This window comes from Carettochelys insculpta, chromosome 2 (assembly GCF_033958435.1).
Source record: "Carettochelys insculpta isolate YL-2023 chromosome 2, ASM3395843v1, whole genome shotgun sequence".
NCBI classification, from domain to species: Eukaryota; Metazoa; Chordata; order Testudines; family Carettochelyidae; genus Carettochelys; species Carettochelys insculpta.
The window spans coordinates 183,763,155-183,785,046 of record NC_134138.1 but is presented as its reverse complement, the minus strand read 5'-3'; the positions used below and the strand labels follow the sequence as shown (position 1 = coordinate 183,785,046).

The window sequence follows — 21,892 nt, the reverse complement described above, 5'->3', positions numbered from 1 at the left end:
TTAGATGTGCTTGAAGCACAATAAACTGGAACCTCACAACATCGCTTTTACAGAGTTTGTTTCCACACTAAAACCTAACCTTTAGGGAATACAGTAAACTCTTTCATTTCTGACATTCTGTCATCTGGAATTCTTAAATAACTGGCGGTTTAACCATAAGTAAATTTTAGTTATGTTCCCGTAAGTAGAGTATAGTGAAAGTAAATACAGATAAATACAGTATACATTTACAGTCTACAATGCTACTGTCATTGGTAAATAAACTACTCTGCCAACGTTTTTGTTTCTTAATATCTAATCTTGTTTTCCATTAGTATTATGCATTGCTAGGTATACCTCTCTAGTATCCAGAATATTTGAATGGCTGGCAACCTCCCAGTCCCAGAGCTGCTGGATATGAAAGAGTTTACTGTATACCCCATGGAACAGACTTAATGACATGAGGACATGTTGCACATAAGCAATATTTCCTGTCTCAAGTAAATACATGTTAGGTGAGTTTTTATTTTGATATTGGTCTTTCAAAGTTACAGATAGCTTTACAGGCTCCAAGACCAATCTACTCAAATCAGGCCACTCCTGTGACATTCACTATAATGACAAATCTTTGGCAAATGAGCCCAAGTCTTTCAGGTGTGCGGTGCTGACAATGTAACATACCAACAATTATAGGCCAAACTCTTGTCTGTTCTCTGCCATGGTATGCTTGTGTAAAGAGATTACACCTGACTTGCGCTGCTGGCTAGAATCTTTTGGGGTGCGTAATCCCTGCCCCCTCCCACACTCTCAGTGGGTGCAAACTGTCTAAAAGGAGGTGAGGAGGAACAGAGCTGCTTGGAAGCAGAGCAGGGAGCACTTTGTTCCCATGCCACAGGCAGTAAATCTGATGGTTTGCCATGTGTCAGTTTAGCAAATGCTTATACAACTCTGAGGAGGGATTTTGTCTGAGTGGCTCCAACTCCACTGTAGCTTTTTTGCATCGCCCTCCAAAACACCAGCAGCATGCAGGGCACACCTTCACCCGAAGTCACTGAGCTAGCTTTTAAACTTCCATTTAATATTCTGTCCTAGGAGGGCAATGGCAGCTCAGCCCCACCTATCTCATAGTCTGAAAAGCAAAGGAGGTGAGAGTTTAGGAATAAGAAACAGCAGAGCATTTGTGCAGCTTTGATAGATAACTCATTGTCAGCACTCTCATTCCTTGTTGAGTAAAAAAGTGTATGAAAAGTTTAATAAGAATGTGATAACTCTTTCTTCCATTAAAATTCAATATTTACTTTAAACACACATAGAGGAGCTAGTTTTTAAAGGTTTGACAGTCATGTCTTAACCTTCCATCTAAATATCAGTGACCTGCAGCAAGCACTATTTGATATAAAATCTGAAATTGTAGGCTGCTGGCTGTAGTCCTAATGAAGAATACCTTAGCAAAGTTAGTGGTAAAATCTGACATTGGTGTAATTTACACTGAATGAAACCAGATAGGCCACTGAAGTTATGGATATGAACAACATAGCAACCAGTGCAATTATGGAGACACTTACTGATGGTTTAATGTTTATTTTTCAGTAGCTATTTTACTTGGACTAATGCCTACTTATGTTAACAAAAATAAAGCTGGGAGATTTTAGGCAGCTCTAAAAGCCTTGCAATAAATTTTGTGAAACAGCTTTTATTGTACTTGGGTTTAGTAGTTTCTTATATGAATGACTAAAGAAAAGATCAACAAACATTTGAATCCCTATTACCATTCTTTGGGGGACCAAAAAATCAAATCTCCCTTTTCTGGCAACAAGATCTCATTGTAACGTCCTGTTTTCTTTTCTTATATCTAAGTCATTCATGCTGTTTTGCATGACAGAATTGTACAATGTGGGGGTGGGAAGCTTTTTAGTTTTAAACAGCATTTTTTCAGCTTGTGCTGATCACTTGTTGATAAATCTGACTTATTAAAAATGGATGTGTGGTGCAGTGTCCTTAATAAGTCCATTTACTATATTTTCTACAGTATATTAAATTAGTAGGAATGCTGTATGAAGCAAATCTTGACCCAAAAATGTAAACCAATGCGCATATGGTCTGTGTTAATTCTATGTATTGAAAATAATATGGTAAAAGAAAACATTTCTCCAATACAAAAAGAAAAAGTTAAAGTTTTAGTTGTGGGAAAAAGACAGTGGTCACTGGAGAAAGAACTTTTATCATTTATGGAAGTGAAGATGATGGAAGTGTCTGGCATTGTGCCCCTTGTTGAACCTTGAAAGCATTTGTGTATCTGTGGAGAAAATTTTATCATTAAAAGTTGTGGGTTTTCCTGCAAAATAAGGTTTTAATAAGAACAGGTTTGTGGGTAAGCTGCAAAGTTAGTAGTAACACTGATAGCTTCTTGTGTTCCATTATGCTTAAAATGAAACAGACTGAGATAAACTTGTAAATGAGGAAGAGACTTCAGGCATGGGACAGAGAGTATGCTCAGTGAATGTATTCAATACCCTTGTCTTGGTATTACTTCATTGATGTTCATTTATTGTATTCACCAATCATGATATTATAGTTTTTCCAATGAATCCTACCCTGTGTTTGAAAAAAGTACTAATTCACAATGTACTTGAATGGTACACTTTAAAAGGCTTGCACGGAGCTTTTGCTGCAGGACACTCACTGCCTTGAAAATGTTCTCTATAGAGCCAATTTAATCAAGAGAGGTGATAGGGAAGTTGGCCATGTTTTGCCTTGGTGTGATGGGTTATCCAAGAACAGAATCCAGCTCCTTATTCTAAGTGGCCTTTTCAAAAATAATTTTGTCATATTGTAGTAAAGCTGTTTATAAACATCACAGAAAAGTATTATTGTAGACTGTTCTGGGGATAATTATTAGTACTGTAGTTTGAAGAAATCCGCAGTTTAATCACAATAATAGTAATAAGAAAAAACCCACTGTGCTTTGATCAATGCCTTTTTCCTTAGTGTTAAGGTCTTAGTTTTATGATATCCTGAGTGGTTAATGTGAAGTATTCTTAATCATTCATAATGTAAGACCTTGAATAAAATGGAAGCCCTTGACCGGGAGTAAGTTGTGGCTCAGCTGACTTCAATGAAGCTCTGACAATTTACAGAAATTGGGGATCTGCCCCAAGATCATTCATAACCATGTCAGAACAATGTCTTATTATTTGTCAATGATTTCAAACATCCATTTTTTTTCTTCTTTGGCCTCTATACCTCTTGTTAAATGGGATCTCCCGCCCCTCCACCATGGGAGAAATTAGTGAAAATGAATGGAGTTCATTAACTTGTAAGATACCTGCAGTCCTTAAGACTGTACAAGTTGGAGAATTTGAGGTTAAAATAAGGCTACATCTACACTGCAAGATAAATTCAATTTTATTAAAATCAATTTTGTAACACTGGGTTTTAGAAATTCGAATGTGAGTATCCTCACTTCCCCACAAAGTCCCGACAAAGTTGAATTAGTGCTGCCACACTAAATTGCCAAACATCGACTGCCACAGCAGTATGTTGTGGGAACCTATCCCACAGTTTCCTCAGCCCGATAGAATTCTGTTTTTTTTTTTTTCACTGGTACAGTGTGGGGGAAGAATGCCCCGAAAGTGGTTGAGGGTATGTGATGTCACCTTCCCACACTGCATTGCCCTTATTCCCCTCCTGTGGAAAGCAAATGACCATTTTTTCAGAATGAAACTTCCCCACCCCAGTAACAGCCAGCCCCGGAAAATGTTTGCTGCAGGGAGAGAGACTCCCCCCAGTGACAGCCAGACCCTGAAATCTTAAATTCACAGACTTCCTGTTATCTTACTTCCTGTGCGCCTGGAGAGCATCAGAGAGGCAATGGACCAGAATGGACAACTGGGGGTGGGCATTGTGGGATACATGGGGGATTCCTTTAGAGGTCAATTAAACTTGTTTAAATGGAAGCTGTTTCCACACTAATGTTAACTCAAACACTTACATTCGAACTTCCTGTTAATCCCACTTGGGTTGTTGGAATAAGAATATCGGCCGCAGCACTCCCGAAATTTGAAATAAAGGTATTTGATGTGTGAACAGTCACAATTTAAAATATAGCTACGTGCCTTAGATTCAAATTTACGCTGTAGTGTAGACATAGCCTAAGTATTTTAAAGAATACCATTATGAAAAAGGAATATTTGAGAAAGTGTAGTGACAGTTGCATCTGCTACGGGCAATGTTTATCAAAGATTCATTCTGCTTATGTATTGCGTGGGAAGTTTATTTATACTGTGCAAAGTTTGTGTTGTTTTAGGTGGTCCATGGTGTGAAACAGTAGGTGATATAGCTGTCTACTAAGGGGTTATAGTCCACTTTGTGTCCCCTTGTGCCTTTATATGATTTTGAGATTTTTGCTTGTTTAAACGCACTCCCACAAGAGTGGAAAACAGTATAAGGGAAGGTTTAAAATAAGCACAATTAGAGCTAATATTAAGTATGTTTGATAAAGGTATTGAGGCTGAGACCCATTCAGAAGCTTGTCCATTATGTAATTATAGCCTTGTGATCTGTGAAATATGATTTATTTTGCTAGCTGGCCCACTAACTAAATTTGTGATAGAAAAATTGTGTAAAATTGGAGAGTTCTAGCAATCAGTTATTAAGGTTGGATGTTTTCATAAGTAAGGTGCATATACCATTTTAATATCACTGTGCATGTCACACCTTTGTAAACAATAAATGAATAATACTGTAAGTTTTCAGTATTTCATGATGGGGTAGCAGTTTATACCAGGCATACACAACTTCACTTAACTGTGTGCATTTAAGACTGGAACTTTGAACTCTTCATAAAATTATGTTTGGCTCTTATATCCTGGGAAGACTCTCCCAGATCTGTACTTGTCTGGTCTACAACAACAGTTCCTTACACCTTCAGGAATGAATTGATACCTTACCCACAAGGAAGAAGGAAAGGAAGGCACCCAAGAAACACCTGTTGTAGAGACCTGAAGGCAGACACAACAAAAATGGGATACACTTGGTCGGAACTGGAAAAGATCATCCAGGACAGGAAGTGCTGGCGAATGGTTGTCCGTGGCCTATTGTCCAAGTTGCAGGAGTAGAAGAGGCTAACTACCACATAAAAGGTGAAAAATTTATGTTGATGACTGTAAGTGAAATCTAGCTTAGAGTTCAACAGGTCAAAAATATGAGGTAAAGCATTCACCCTCCAAGCTGTGTCACGATCCACTGATTTTGATAGAGAAATTCATAGTTGTGTGGCACAAAGCAATTAATTGCTAGTCTCAAACATGATGGTTATACTGGGCCAGATCCTCAGCTGAAATGCACTGAAGTCAACAGAGCTAAGTCTGTTTACACCATCTGAAGATCTGTTGTGCTGAGTTTAACTTTTGGAACCATTTGTATGATCCAATTAATAAAAGCAGTTTAATTTACTAATATTCCATAGAAATACTACTTTCCTAGTTCCATACTTAAGCAGAGCTTCTTGGCTCGACACTTGTGCCCTCAGTAATTCTATTCCTTATCTCTCAAAGGTTCCATTAGCCTCTTCATCCCACCATTCCACCTATGTGCAGATCCCCATGAAACACATTTGAGCTAGTAACAAAGGTGGCGTCATAGTCCATTGGTCTGGAGCACAAGAGTCCCTCAACTGACTGTTTGGCCAGTTCCCAACATCAGCCAGACGTTTGTGACAGATCGTTGCCCCTACTGACCTTCATAGTAATTAAAAAGTGAAGGCAAATGTGTGTGTTCTATTATATGTTAAGAGGTTGTTTCTGGAAAATTTAAAAAATATTTAGACAACCCTGAGTGGAAAAATTATTTCCAATGTACCTTAAAAAATCCATTATAATTGCAAGCCTAATCTCTGCCAGGTATTTATTTTAAACATCATAATGTTTTTTTCAGAAGATGGCCTAGTGAATCTCATTACCTTTTTAAGGTCATATAGTAAAGCTACTCCAAGTCAAGACACAAACCACTTCCCAGCTGAGATTCAAGATGTAACTGATTAAAATGCATGCTGATTGAGGGATAAAGGATAATATTCGCATAAGCTCTTCTATCCTTTAAGATCATTGCACCCTAGACTATATGAATGGAAAAAAATCCTCTTCTGTTGTTCTGGAAATCTCTTCACAATTATAACAGGCTGCTGAGGAGCCAAAATTCATGATCTGGAAGGCAGTAGGGTCTGATTAAAAACATACTGAAGTCAATGGAAATATTCCTAGTGTCTTAATAGCTTTGGTTCAAGTCCAGAACTGAGCTTAGGGGTTTCAAAGGAACCTAACAACATTGGGTGCCACAATCACATTTTAATACCCAGTGGGCTTTGGGCATTTAATTTGCATTTGTCCTTTGAAAAATCTCTCTTGAGTCAGTTTATAATTGTATTCTTTTGATGTCTATGTATGGTCCGAGTGCTGGTGATATTTTTTAAATCACTACTAGTCCTACTTACATCAGCTTCATTAATAAATGAAGGCAATTAATAAGTTACAGAGCTTTAGTGTTTAGATGTTGGGTAGTAGCATCTGGTCTTTTGTTAAGCCACAAGTGACATGGCTTTGAGCAAGCATCTGGCTTCAAGGTGGAAGAGGGGCGGGGCTGAGCTTTTGCTGCATGCCACTCTTCGCACACATGCTGGGAGTTGCTGACCGCTGTGCTAGTCGGTATCCAAAGACGGAACAAAAACATCCAGTTTCTGCCCCAAAGAGTGTACAGTCTTAGACGACAAACATCAGGTGGATACAGACAGGGCATTGGCGTATCTGGAATTATCAGAACATTAAATGTATGAGTTTTATTTACAAGATTGTCAGTTAGGTTTATATATTTTTTGTCAAGAGTTTACTTTTTTCTCTTTCATCTCTCATGGCAATTGGCTCTGGCTTCACCTTTTTTGTATTGGTTCTGATCTGCTTTAAGTGTGCCTAACCAGGAAGCTGCACTTCCTTTTCTTCTGCCCAACACATGGCAGGCGTTTTCTGAAAGTCATTATTTGTTCTGCTAACTTATCTGGCAGCTCCAACGTTGCAAAGAGTCATATAATGTGTCTCTTACATTTTGGCTTTTCTCGTAATAGAGAATTGCTTGTGTTCTTCTGCTTGTTTCATTAATCTTTATTAAATAAAGATGTAGGCTGTATTTAATTGAATGTTTTCTTCTGGCAGTAGAACAAGTCTAAAGGTGTTTCTCATTAATTTGTTATTCAGTAGGGATATCCATCTATCTGGATTAAATTTGTGACGATACTTAGCTCCTATTTGTAGAAATGCCTGTGTTGAACATATTTTCTGTGTTTTGCTCAGAATATCTTGTATAGACTGACATTAAGTCATTTGTCATGAGGGAATCCTACTACAGGGAATCGTTCTAGGCTGACAGCATGTCTCCATTTTGCCCCCCACCCCCGACAATACAATTTGTTTTATATTTAATCTTATAAAATTTTATCTTGCTATTGAATTGTGAAGAAGTGCAGAATTGGTGGATTTGCTTTTTGTTTAGTACAAGATATTGATATTTTGGACAACATTTTGGCATCAGAAATCATTAATTTTATAGGCACGTCCAATTTAAGGTTTATTAAAGGCTGTTAATTAAAGGCACATCAGCTTGAAAGCAGGTTTTTTTAAGGCTTAAATGGTATTTAAATGACTGACCCTGCTTGCAAAACAGTGAAACTTGACAAAACACAATGTTGTAAAAGGCATGAAACAAAACAAAACTGAAAAATCATGGAAAGTGAATTTTCCATAATCATTCTCAGTTAAAATATTTGTATATGTTACTTGTAACAATAGTAGGTTCAGAATAAACTTCACCAGACATGATTTTTAAGTTGGCGCCCCTTTAAATGACAGACTTGCAAAACATTTTACTTTACTGATGTCTGTTTGCCCTTGTTGCTTACATACAACTTGTAGGCAAAGAGTACTTTTTTTTTTTTAATACATCTGTAAGGAATTCTCATACCATAGGGAACCCTTAAATAAGCAAATAAAGAGTGTCTGAATATGGTTGCAGTACACATCTGGGAACAGCGCAAGATCCAGAGATGACACATGGGGCTTTGTTTGGGGCAAGGTCACTGTTTGGTTTGCCAGCTTTCTTAACATTTATGAAGAGTCTGTTATAAATGTAGCAAAATACCACTTTCATTTGGTGGGGGAAGAAAAGAAAAGCTATTTCATGGCTAACATGGCTTTATTCACGTAGAGATGGAAAAGGTACATACATCATGGCTGTACCAGTGCAGGAGTGTTCTCTGCTGTAGAAAGTAAGTTCTAGCTGCTTCTGTAGTTTAATTTTAAATATCTCGAACATGGGATCTTTGGCAACATCACCTGTGAGACTGCTCTGTAGTTCTAGTAATGTTCACTGTCATGAAAGGTTTCTTGATGTTTTTTTCAGCCTAAATTTTCCCCTTCCTAATATTTTGTCCTGCTAGTCATAATTTTACTCTTTTGGAGCACCCTAAAGGTTTCCTTTCCTTGGTTAACGGAATTATTATTAATATTATTATTACTATTAGTATTATTAAATCTCTCTTGGATGACAAAAAGTCCTTCTAGCAAACTTAGGATTTGATTTATGTGGCAATAGTTAGAACAGTGTGTCTCTGTGTCTTAATTGTGTGTCATTGAGTGTCTTAATTGTTGCTTTTTTTGCAAAACATTTTTCCTCTTATATTTGCAAACGTCATCCTATTTAGCTCTTGTGGTATGTTTCAGCACCTTTCATTAGGATATGTCAGATGGGATTTCCCACGTGCCTCTGGCTGGCTGACCCCCTGTCATAAGAGCATGAGCTGCCACAGCTCAGAAGAAGCAGTATGCATGTGTTTTTTTTTCAGACAAGAGCTGCTATATTTTGACTGAGTTCTGTGATCCAGCTCATAGATTTTCAGTCTATATGGGACCATCATGATCATCTGTAGCCTGCAGAGGTCAGATTAGAACATAACCCATTCATATAGTAGATTCCTACTCTCTGGCTGAGTTAGTGAAATCCTTAATCATGGTTAAAGACTTAGAAAATCCACCATCTATACTAGTTTATGGCCACAAGTGACCATGCCCCACGTTGCCAAGGAAGGTGAAAATCCTCCATTGCCTCTGCCAACCCATTGGACAGTTGCTTCCCAACCTCAAATATGGTGATCAGTTGGATCCCAAACATGTGTGCAAGACCCACCAGGGAAATACCTGGGAAAGAATTCTGTGTACTAATTCAGCTGAAAAAACCTGAGGAGGAGGAGATTTTCTCACAGTCCTAGTGTCTGTTAGGAATTACATTACACAAGCACAACTTTTTCGTATATGAGATCAGTTTTGTAACAGCTCATTGTGGCCTAGTCCTGGGAAAAGGCTGTCAGATACAGTCACTTCTGCCATAATTCCACCAGCTTCAGGGAAGAGTATTAGTTTTATCCTGACATAATTATTATCTTTCGGTTAGGGAAATTTTCTTTGATACCTGCATTTTTTGTTGTTTTGTACTGAAATGTTGACCCCTAGACCTGCAGTAACATTGACTTCTGGAATTCCTTCAACTGTAGCTGCGAACTGCTTTATTATATCCCTAATAGCCTTGTCCTTATCTTGTCCTCCTACCATATGTAGCTGTCAGTGTAAGAGCTCCTCGCAACCTGAAGAAAATCAGGCTTGGGAACGACAGCATCCTGCACGTGGTGTGTTTGGTACCATCTCTTACTGCATTTAGCTGTTGGCAAAAATCAAGAGGGATGATTCACTGTGGCCTCTCTCATTGTGGCTTAATGTCCCGGAGATGATGGGAATGTTACATGTCAGAGGCAGTTTAACTGTATATGCTGCCTTGTATGCTGCACGAATGCAGTTGTGCAAGAGTTTCTGCAAAACAGAGTGCTAATTGTAGCCAGTAGGATCTGCAGCTTTCTCCACTGGTGTTTGGAACATCACATCCGGAGGGAGCGGGGCTTGCTGGAGTAATACCATAGAGTTCACAAAGTGTATAAGATTGGGAGGGATCTCGAGAAGTTATCTAGTTCATCCCCAGCTGAGAGCAGGACATAAGCTGTGCCAGACATTTAAAGCATTCTACATGTGGTACAAAATGAACGCCAGCCTGCATTGACACCAGCAAACTAGTGAACTTGTTCTTTGATACTTGTTTCATACCATGTCTCTCTTCCTGCTCACAAGAGAGGAAGGACAATAAATTAATAACAGGGCTCCTCAGTGGATAGAAAATGGGTTGTCATCACAAATCAGGACAGTGGCAGCTGCAGCCTGGGGGGAGTAAATTGTGGCCAGCACTGACATAAATGGCTGTGTTGGATATACAAGCTGGTCTCCAGTTTGTGTTCAGTGTGGTGTAAGCCGGTTGGTATGTATTGTACAAGTCAGATTAAATAATTCTTTGGAAATGACAACTGTGGGACAGTAGTTGGGGACTAGACTGGCAGCAGTTGCTGCTGCTTAGTCTTATTTTCTTATTGCCTCTTTGATGATGTGACTGACTGCTTTGAAGGGTGTGAATGAAATAAAAATGACTTAGAATGCCCTGGTCCTGAAAGATACTCCTCCTTTGGGAATGCAGTCAGAATGGAAAACAAGCAGGGCCTCGGAGGAACTGGCTCTATAACCGTGGGGTGGAGATTTGGAAGTGTGAAACACTTCCCTCATTTCTTCAGAAATGTCACTTGACAGGACTTGAAGGACTCTTGTGGCTTTAAAGCAAACTCAGTAGAGAAATAAATATTTCAGTAGTTGTGCAGCTAGGAATTCCCTAAATTATTATATGTAATTTATAAACCTACCTGTTCCAACCCCGCCGTATGCACAAAACAAAATAAATGTAATTGACATGTTCAATGCTTAGAACAAATGTAATATGTCTAAACTTTGCCCATTCAAGTTGGTATATAATAACTTGGAACCTATTTTCAGAGATAAGCATGTATAGTTGTCTTTGTATGTATTTGTGCATGTGCTGAAGTTGAGCGGAAATGTGCATTGGGTATTTGGGCAAGCACAAGACCGAGTTGATGATGCACATATGCTATGAGTTCTTCTCAGATGTGTGCCCCAACTTGGGAGAAAAAATGCCTCTGAACATTTTAAAAAAACTATTTCCTGTATGGGCACATGATCAAACACCCACATTTGTTCAAACTTGTGGCTAAATCCTCATTTGTTTGTGATCTGTGTAGTTAACTGGGCCAAAAACATGTACTAATTGTCTCTTTTGTTTCTAGAGAGAGAAAATTAGATCTTTTAACCTTACAATTAGTTATTTGTCCCTTAACTTTCAAGGCTGGGATACCTCTAACTGTCTCTTTTTCTAACCTCCGATGTTGTGTCACTTGTTCAACCTCCTACCACCAAAATGAATTTTGGCTATATACTGGTGTTAGCAGTTTCAAGTGAAGTAAATTCAAGTCCAAAATATAATTTTTTACTCACATTCCTGTTTTACTGTAATATTTTTCAGCTAGTTAAAGTTCACATGGCACCAGCTCGTTTTAACCTTGCAACCAGCACATAGCACTGAGCAATGTTTTGAAATCAAATTATAGGTGTAAAATAAATTGGGAGAACTTTATAATATATATTCTATCATATGAAGGATATTAGAAAACTTAAAAAAAATAACTTCGCTCGTGACTGAAAAGTGCAGAAGGAATAGTTTGAGGGACGAGCATTTGTCCTCATCAGAATAACATTGTAAGGAGTGGTTATGGTTGTTTTGTTCTACCTCCTAAATGTTTAATTTTCAGATGCTTCCTGTTTGTGAAAACATTTATATGAATAGACTTGTTGGGATGTCTGTTCTTTGTTAACAACTGAGGCCAGTCCTTTTTGGTCTTCATAATTGCTCACTTATTTCACTGTGTTTCACTGTTCAGTAACTTATTGTTGTTTTGAGTGTTTTTCTATTGAGCAAGGTCTTTTGTTTTTGAAGTAGACCCAAACACATTGAAATGATGTTGATGCTACTGTTTAGGAGATAACAGTACTTATCACTGGAGTCTGTCATTGCATTGTGAAAAATTGTGAGTCCTTATATCCAGAAAGAACATGTTTGTTTTTCTTAAAATAAAAGTGTGGGAGTATTTTTGGGAGGGTGGGGGGGTTGGGGGAAGAGCAAATGAGCTTCCCAGCTTTTCATGTCCTCCTAGTCTCCTCCTGCAGGAAACTTGCTTATGCTGCCATCTGTGATTAGATACAAACAATAAAAAATTTTTTTTTTCACAGCACAATTTGAATGAAATGACAGTTGAGTACAGTCTCTGAATTTTAGTATCTTTGTGGGTTTTTGAAAAGGCTATCTAATCAAAAGTATTGCAATTGCCACTTCATGGATGTGGAAACTAAGATAGCAAGGTTGTAACTTGATTAAGGCCACAAATGGAGTCAGTGTTAGAGGTGGGATTGGAAGGGAGGAGTCCCTAGTGGCATTCTCTACTCCAGGTTGCTTCTCTGCAAGTGACTTACCTCATTCTGGCCAGAGGCAATAGCAGAGGAGCTAATGCATCTGGAAGAAGCTGGTTGTAAGGAAGCTGGTAGAAGTCCTTGTGGATCAGTGGCAATTTAAGCTTCCACAGAAGTTAGTCAGGGATCTCTCATCAGCATTTATGGAAGGAACAATTCATTTTGGTCCACACAGAGTTTTTGTGCCACTAGTACCACGCTGGTTGGGAGGCGTGGGTGTGAATTTGTTATTGGTGGAACCGTGAAGGGATTGTATACAGATTGAAGTATAGGAAGTGAAGTATATGAAAATACAAGACTGCAGTATTTCTTTCTTTTTTTCTTTCTTGTCAGCGTAACCTAGACATAGGGTGACAGTCTGTCCCGTATTGGCTGGGACAGCCTGGTATTTCGGGCGCCAGGAAGGTGTCCTGATCTGTTTCTGAAAAGGGGCTAATTGCCCCATATTTGCTGGCTCCTGGCTCCCTGCGCGGTGGGGAGTTGGAGCCTGACTAGCATGGCTTCTGCCAGGTTCCCAGCTCCCTTCTCCTGGGAGGAGTCAGGAGTGCACTGGTGCTGCTGGCCCAGATCCTGCTCCCTGTGGCTTGGGGAAGCCAGAGCTGGACCGGCGTGGCTGCTGCCTGGTTTCCCAGTGCTCAGGGGAGCCAGAGCCTGAGCCTGAGCAGCATGGCTGCTGCCTGGCTCCCTGCTGCTTGGGGGAGCCAGAGTCTGAGTGGTGTGGCGGCTCCCGAACTGCCAGGGCCTGGGAGGACACTGGCACCGCTGACCGGATCTGGCTCCCCATAGCTTGGGGAAGCCAGAGCGGGGCCAGCGGGGCTAGTGCCTGGCTCCTGACTCCCCAGTACTAGGGGGAGCTGGAGCCCAACTGGTGCAGTGCGGCTGCAGCCTGACTCCCTGTGCTTGGGGAAGCCAAAAGGTGCTGCAGCCAGCACGCACCCCTCTCCGGCAATGTTGCATCCCCCAGAGGGAAGCCAACACCTGACTGGTGGGGTGACAATCTGTCCTGTTTTGGGCAGGACACTAGCTCATCCCCCTGTCCTGTATTTGACCTGGAGAGGTATGGTCACCCCACCTAGATATCATATATATATATAAACATGAGACATTTTATTTTACATTTTTTCCCCTTCCCTAACTAGTAAACTGTATTTCTGTGGTGTGCATCATGGATTGTGTTTTAAATAATTCTTTTTGTTTTTAGGTTATGGTCAGACTGGTCCAACGTTTCAGCGAGCAGGTTATGACTCTGTTGCAGCGGCTGCTTCTGGTCTTATGCATATCACAGGGCCGGAGGTACTTAACTTTATTGTAAATATAGTAAAGAACTTTTCCTGTGCAATGAAGCTTTATGTTGTATGTAATAAAATGGCCTGTAGAAATAAAAACAATTAAGGAGGATGGTAGCTAGAAAAATGAAATTTAAGCTTTAATTTAAGATGGAAGAGTGAGTGAGAAATGTAAATCGCTTGACGAAGAGACATTGTATAAAAGGACAATACTGGGAAAAAGCCTGGCATTTAGGCTGTGTCTGCACTAGGAAATAAAGTCAAATTTATTAAAGTTGACTTTATACCATTAAATTTTTTAAAGTCTATGGTGAGTGTCTACACATGTTTAGAAAGTCGATATAAAGTGTCCCCATTACCTTTGCTAAGCTGGACTCCGTCAGCAGGGCATTGTAGGCACCTATCATACAGTTCCTGCACCTCCATTGCATTCTGGATATCTGTACCAGTGTGTTACGGGAAAAAGTACACCACATGTGGTTGTGGGTGTCTGATGTTGTCATCCCAGAGAGTATTGCCCTCACTCCCCACTCCCATTGAAAACAAACTGCCAAATGGTGGTGGTGGTGAAGTCGGAGAGCCTGGCACCTGGATGGTGGGGAGGGGGTTGAGCCAGACAGCCTGGGCTGATTCCTGCTTCCTAATTCCTGCTCTCCTGCAGAGCAGCGGAGGTGAAAGTGATGGTGGGAATGGACACATTAGGGTTGTTGTGGGATACTTCTAGAGGCCAATAAAATCAGATTAAATAAAGCTGTGTCTACGCTAGAATTAAGTTGACCTTGTAAATTTGAATTTGAACTCCTCGTGATAAAGCTGGAATAGGAAAGTCAACCTTTGGACCTTAAACTCAATCTAATGATATTTGTAGTGAAGATGTGTACATTATAAAATTAACATAACTCCATCAAAACAGAATTTATGCTCTAATGTAGACATAGCCTTAGAATTGGTATATAAAATATAGAATCTAGATTTAAGCTACAAAGTGACCTTGGGTTCTTGATGTGTATATATGGAATGTATACAAATAGAAGAGAATTCTGGAGTGAAGGGCCTTAATGTCACATTCAAAATCTTAAACAAAAGAAAGGCATTTAAGAACAGTAAACTCTTTCCTATTTGGCAGCCCCAGGACTGGGAGATTGCTGGACGTTCGAATATTCTGGACAATAGAGATGTATACCTACCAATGCATAACACCAAAGAAAAATAAGATTAGATATTAAGAAAAAAACAAAAATGTATGCGGACGACTTCATTTACCATTGTACTCTATAAACTTATTCTGTATTTTCTGTATTTGCTGTATTTATTTGTATTAGCTTTCACTATTCTGTGTTTATAGAAAATATAATTAAAATTTATTTATAGTTAAAATGCCAGTTATTGAGAGGTCTGGATAATAGAGTGCTGGACATTAAGAGTTTCCTGTGACATGTATTCTGTAGGTAGTCTGTCATGTCCGACAATGACATCTTGAGCTTGCACAGGCTCATCGGTTGTGGACTCACATGTGGCTGAGGAATCCAAGCTTTGAACGGCATGGGCATTCACAGTGGGGGCAAGGGAATTGTCCTGGCTCCGTTGGTGCGGCTGCTGCTGTTGCTTTCTTCCTCTCACGAGCATCAATGAGGTGTATGCGTTGCTGCTCTTCAAAGTTGTCATACGCGTGTCGTATGAGAGCACGCCAGCCTGTTTGGTCTTTTGCGTGCTGCTCTAGCTGATCTGGTTTTAAACTAGCATGAGCAATGTTGGCCTTCACGCAGTCTTTATATCTTTTGCGAGGCCTACCTTGATTCCTTTTGCCCTGGGAAAGTTCACCATAGAGCAGTTGCTTGGGGATTCTTGACTCCTCCATTCGTATGACATGCCCTGTCCAGCGAAGCTGGGCTTTCAGAGTCATGGCTTCGACGCTCATGGTTCCTGCTCTGTCCAGGACTTCTGGGTTCGTAACTCTGTCCTGCCATTGAATGTGCAGTATTGACCCCAGGCTGCATGTGTGGAAGCACTCCAGCAGTTTTATAAGTTTTCTGTGCAAGGTCCAGGTTTTGCAGCCATACAGGAGACCGGTCAGGACTACAGCCTTGTATACTTTCAGTTTAGTGGACTGTCAGATATTGTGCTGATTCAACATTTGCACTCTCAGACATCCTATTGCCCAGCTGGCCTGGCAGACTCTGGCATTGATTTATTTGTCAAGGGAGCCATCATTGGCTATCACACTGCCAAGGTACTCGAACTCCTTTACTGTTTTTTAACTCTGTTTCTCCAATAAAGATTGAAGCGATTAGAACAGCAGATCCTGGAGCAGGTTGAAACAGTACCTAGGTGTTTCCTAGGCTGATAGTCAAACCAAAGACGCGAGTGACATCAGCAAACTTGTTGACAATGAGCTGGAGATCAGATTCCTTGTGTGCCATAAGTGCACGGTCATCAGCAAAAAGGGCTTCAAGGATGAGTCTCTCAAGCGTCTTGGTTTTAGCATTCAGACGACGAAGGTCGAAGAGTGATCCATCAAGTCTGTATTTTATGTAGACTCCGTGGTCCAGGTCCCTAACTGTGTGGTTGAGGACACACGTGAAAAAGAGGTTGAATAACATTGGGCCCAGCACTCACCCTTGCTTCACACCATTGTATATCTCAAATGGATCTGAGGACTCGCCATTTGAAAGAACAAAGGCAGTCATGTCATTGTGGAAGAGGTGTATGAGGTTAATGAATCTTCTTGGGCAGCCACATTTTGACAGGATAATCCACAGGGCTTCTCTGTTGATGGTGTCAAACGCCTTAGTTAGGTCTATAAAGATAGCGTACAGATCCAAGTTCTGCTCTATGCACTTTTCCTGGACCTGACAAACAGCAAAGATCATGTTAATCGTGCTGCAGCCTGGGCAAAAACCACACTGTGCCTGTGGTAAGTTGTCCTCTGAGATGCTGGTGACCAGACAGTTGAGGATGACTTGAGCCAAGATCTTCCCAGCAGTACAGAGAAGGGAGATGCCCTGGTAATTTCCACAGTCAGCTTTGTTGCCTTTGTTCTTGAAGAGTGAGGTGATTGTGGCATCCTTAATGTCTTTGAGCATGTCTTCTTCCTAGAGGCCGATCAAGATGTTGTGAAAGACTTCAAGTGACACTTGTTCTGCCGCTTTGAAAATTTCAGCAGGGATACCGTCCATCCCAGGGGCTTTGCCAGAGCTGGTCTGGCTGATTGCCTTTTTGACCTCATCCACTGTAGGGGGCAGATCAAGACTGTCTGTTGTGGGTTTCTCAGGGATCTGGTCTAGGGTCAAAGGGTTGACAATGGAGGGTCTGTTGAGAAGGTTGCTGAAGTGCTCTCTCCACCTATTGTTGATGCTGTTCTTCTCCCTCAGAAGGGTGTTGCCATCTGCAGACAGGAGAGGTGTAGTACTTGGCTTTGAAGGTCCATATATAGCTGTGATAGCACTGAAGAACATCTTGGAGTTCTTGGTGTCAGCGTAGTATTGGACTTTATCAGATTTACTCTCCCACCACTCATCTTGCATTTTGTGAAGTGCCTTTTGCACCTGGCTCTGAAGGTGTTTGAAACGATCACGTTTGGAGATTGAGGACTGATTGTTTTGCCATAGCGGAAAAGTGATCTGTTTTCCTCTAAGATCTTCATGATGGCCTCATCATTTTCATCAAACCAGTGTTGGTGAACTCTCTTTTTCAGTCCTAGTGTTGACTTGGCTGACTCCATCACCAGGGTTTTGAACTGGTCCCACTTTTATGTTGGGTCTCCAGTCAGAGGTCCGTGGGACATCAGCACTTCATTAAGGCAGGCTGCGAATTTCTCACGATGACCAGTATGTTGCAGCTTCCTGATGTTGAAGGAGGGTCTGACAACCTTGAATTTCTTGCGGTGCAGTGGCGTGATGTGCAGCATAAGGACTGATCTGATGAGTCTAGGATCAGTCCAGCACTCAGCTCCCCGCATGGCCCTGGTGATCTTAACATCTTGAATGTCCTGCCTGTGACTGATGACATAGTCAGTCTGGTGCCACTGTTTTGATCTCGGCTGCATCCATCTGGTCTTGTATTTATTGGCTTGCCTGAAGAGAGTGTTGGTAATCATCAGGTCGTTTTCTGCACACAAGCTCAGCAGAAGGCGGCCATTGGCATTCATCTTACCAACACCACGATGCCCCAGCACCCCTTTCCAGGTCCTACAGTCCTTGTCGACCCTGGTGTTGGAGTCACCCAACAGGAGAAGCTTGTCACTAGGAGGAGTTGCTTTCAAGAGATGGTCAAGGTCCTCATAGAAACTTTCTTTTGCTTTGTCGCTGCTAGTCAATGTGGGGGTGTAAGTGCTGATGACTGTAATGTGGCGAGAGGTGTTGAGGGGGAAGCAGAGCTTGATCAGACACTCACTGCTGCAAGTTGGTAGGTGAGGAAGCTGGTGCAGAAGTGATGTCTTGATGGCAAGTCCCACTCCGTAGATTCTGTCTTCATTTTCTGGCCTGCGTTTCCAGAAGAAGGTGTAATCTCCTATTGTTTCGCAGATGGGTTCTTCCTTTGCCAGTCTGGCCTTGCTCAGGGCGGCTATGTCAATGTTATAATGTGCCAGCTCTCTTGCTATGAGGGCTGTTCTTCTCTCAGGCCTCATAGCACTCTCCCTGTCCAATAGGGTGCAAACATTCCATACTGCAAATATCATCTTTTCACTGTTTTTCGACCGCTGTGAGGGTAAAACTGCCAGCTGTGGCATGCTGGCCATTTTGGTTGAGACGAGCAATTTTTGGGACACCTTTTCTAGTCCCCTTCTTCATTTTGAGGATGAGCAGTGCTGTTCCAATAAAGGCCTGCTCAGTCGCCTGGGATGCTGCTGAACTCCTCTGTCGTCCTGGGGTCAGAGTTGAGCAACCAAAGTCCACAGGCTGCCTACATGCAGGTTTGGAGCTATGACTCCCAGTGGTCACCTACACCTGGCGCTTCGCCCCTCCACCATCGCCGTAGGACTTTGAGGTAGACAGAAGTGATGAGAATGTGCAAAGAACCCGCGCGGGAGAATGTCTAAAGTGGAAAAGCCGTTGCACAGGGGCAGGTCCACTCTCTCGACCTCAGAAGCCTGGTTCCAGCGGTACGAAAAGTCGTCATGGCTGGGACTTCCTAGGCTACAGTGGATGGCCATGCCATCTTTGGTGCCTTGTCATGCCCTTCGCTCTCCACAGAGCATTGCAGAACTGCCTTCCTGGTTGTTGGATCTTGCTGTTGATCTCATCTGCCCAGTCCACTGAGGCTGACTTTGCATGCTGGGATAGGCAATTCCCTATCTCACTGCAGGTTTCAGACCTGCTGGCTACCCTCACCTGGTTTAGCCTGCCTGTCGAAGCGGTTTATCAGGGTGTGGCTGCTGCATGCTACAGCTTCTTGGAGCCACAGGTGAGAGCTGGGTGCCAGGTGGGCACCAAAGGTGCACGAACTGCCCCTGAAGAGACACGACAAGTCCCCACACCAGAGGTGCCACCCCTCCCTGGACACCCCATACATCCTGTAACATATCTGAAGTATTTCTAAGGTGTCTCTCCTCTTGGTATTTCAGTGCATGAAAAGAGACATTGAAAGATCCAGTAATCAGCATTAGTTTCAATAAATTGTCAGTGTCTTAGACAGCCTGGATTCAGTGGTGAATAAAATATCTGATGCAGAGGCTGTCGTTTGTATTAATTATGAAATAACTGAAGTAGGGACCCAGGCATCTCCTGCCCATGGAAGTTCCATTGTAGGATAAGTAAAAAACGATTCCTAAACAAATGGCTTGAAAAGGCAGAGGAGACATGAAGGGGATGTTACGTCTAACTCTCTCCTGTAGAATCTTAGGATTAGGATCAAGAAAGCTGCAGGTTTCCATCCCCTTTCACACCTTTTCTGCCTGCAGCCGGTGAAGGGCCCCTCTTTCTGCAGCAGACACTGAAGCTCCCTATGCTACACAGTAAGGGGTTCTTCCCATGTCTTTCTGTTGCCTTGGTTAATCTGTACAACACGTGCTGTATGGTCATGACAAATAAGTGTTATATTGTAATACTCCCCCTCTAGCCATATCTCCTGTCTGCTTTGAGGAGTGCAAACCCCACCCTCCTGTTTGCCAGTTTGCACTGTGCAAGTGTGACTGGTGGAAACTAAGGGTTCTGAACTCTGCCCAAGCCCTGTACACGCTTGAGGCTGTTGTTACAGGTGGTCACCACCAATGCTCATGTTAGCTAAGATTTCTGAGGTATCTGTCCCCAACTCTCCAACCATATCTCAAGAGCTCTCAGCTAGTCGCTCCCAGTGAGTCAAAGGGAGGGCTGGTATTTGGGTAACAGAATAGATTCTGTTAAACCACTGATGTTAAGTAAAAGGACTAAAAGCCATCAAGAACCTGGGAATGTCCCCATATTTCACTTGTGCTAGTCATTAAGAGGCCCAGATATTGTATGTACTTAGTAAATGAAATGAATAAGACTGTACAGAATTAAAACCAGGATGAAACGACAAATTTCAAAATTACAATAATCTACTGTTACAACAGCGAGGCAGCCATATTTGTCTGTATTCTAACAAAACAAAACAGCAGTCATGTAGCACTTTAAAGACTAACAAAATGATTTATAACAATAATAATTTATAATATTTTGTTAGTCTTTAAAGTGTACAGTACTGCTTTTTTGCTTTGTTATACTCTATGTGTTTGAGAGACTTTGTTTGTGCATCCATGTCTGTTGAAGAACTTCTACTAAATGTTAAGAGATAGGACCACCAGATTTGGTACACAGCTTCCTCTGATCATAACTTAAAGCAAGGTAAGGATTAGGTTCTGCCAGGAAAATTGGATGTGCTTAAAATGGAGTTGTTTCTCGTAAAAGCATACAGAAAAGAGACAGAATTACCAGGCAGGTTAAAGGGGTTGGTTGGGAGCCGCCCCTCCCTCTGGCCGCAATGGGTATGGGAACATTGCTGGCTGTTTTCCTTTGTCCAGAAGTGAGGGGCTATGCACCCCTTTCCCAGTTGTGCCTTTGGCAGCTGTAGCAGCCAAGGAGAGGTGCTTCTCACCTGTTCCCAAGCTGCTACAGCCAGAGAGGGCTGTGGTAATCCTGTCTCCCTAGGAGCAGCGTGCTCCCTGTACTCCTCATCCCCATCTTCGCCTCAGAGCAAAGTTTTGAATGAAGCATGCACATTTTGTTTAAATAAAAGAAATTTAAGGATCCAGGTGACACTGACTGAATCAGTGGTGTCCAAAACCAATTGAACTGATTGGCACTGCCCCCCCCCAGCAGCCATGTGCCCCCCACCCCCACAGTCAGGCAGGATACCCCCCCACCTCTGGTGACTCACTAGAGCTGCCACTGGAGCTGTGCTGCTGGAGCTGCCCAGCTGAAAGCCAGGCTGTGCTGTGCCACCTGAGCCCCAGAGAGCTGAGCTGCGCCACCCAGCCCAGACCTGATCTGCGCTGAGCACCAAGACCTGCGCTGCGTAGCCCCATGCCACATCGCCCAGCTCAACCCCCAGCTGTACTGGCTGAGCTGCTCTGCCCAGCTCCGAGCTGCATCGAGCACCAAGAGCCACACCGCACCGCCTGAACTGTGCCATGTCACCTGAGCTGTGCTGCCCAGCCCTGAGCTGCAGGAGGAGCCATCTCTGCTGCTGCCGCCGCCACTCTTTTCCCACCAAGTAGCGGAGCGTGTGCGCCAAGGGACAGAGGGTACTTTAAGTGTGTGCCTCTACCAAGCCGCGTTCGCCACATTGCTCTGTCCCGTTCTCCACATGTGACAAACTGACAGCCTATTGGACACCATGGGACTAAATCTTCTAGAGAATTATAAGTTCTGTGCCACAGGGAGCAGTGGAATTTGATTTGGAAAGAGAGGCTCAGAATGAAAAGTAGATGTTCAATAGAACGGGATTTGACAGCTGGCTGGGGAGGTCAGTTACGAAATAAGAACTACAGAGACCAAAACCGCTGGAAAATACAGAAAAGGAAGTGTCTGTCTGAAAGCTGTCCAGAAAACAGGGGTACGTAAACCTGAAATGGTTTGATGCAGCTGGAGTGGCAGCAAGAAAAGTGTAGCAGAAAAAACAACAAAGAGGACTTTGGTGGGGGGGAGGGGGGCTTTTGTG

The 21,892-nt window shown here is 42.1% G+C and overlaps 1 protein-coding gene across 3 annotated transcripts in view; it reads left to right on the top strand.

Moving 5' to 3' along the window:
• SUGCT (succinyl-CoA:glutarate-CoA transferase) overlaps nt 1-21,892 on the top strand; it is a 536,399-nt gene that overhangs the window by 41,975 nt on the left and 472,532 nt on the right. For all 3 annotated transcript variants that reach the window (XM_074986040.1, XM_074986041.1, XM_074986039.1), the window contains one exon: nt 13,690-13,781. In XM_074986040.1, coding sequence (XP_074842141.1) covers nt 13,690-13,781 — 92 coding nt within the window. The remainder of the gene's footprint in view (nt 1-13,689; nt 13,782-21,892) is intronic.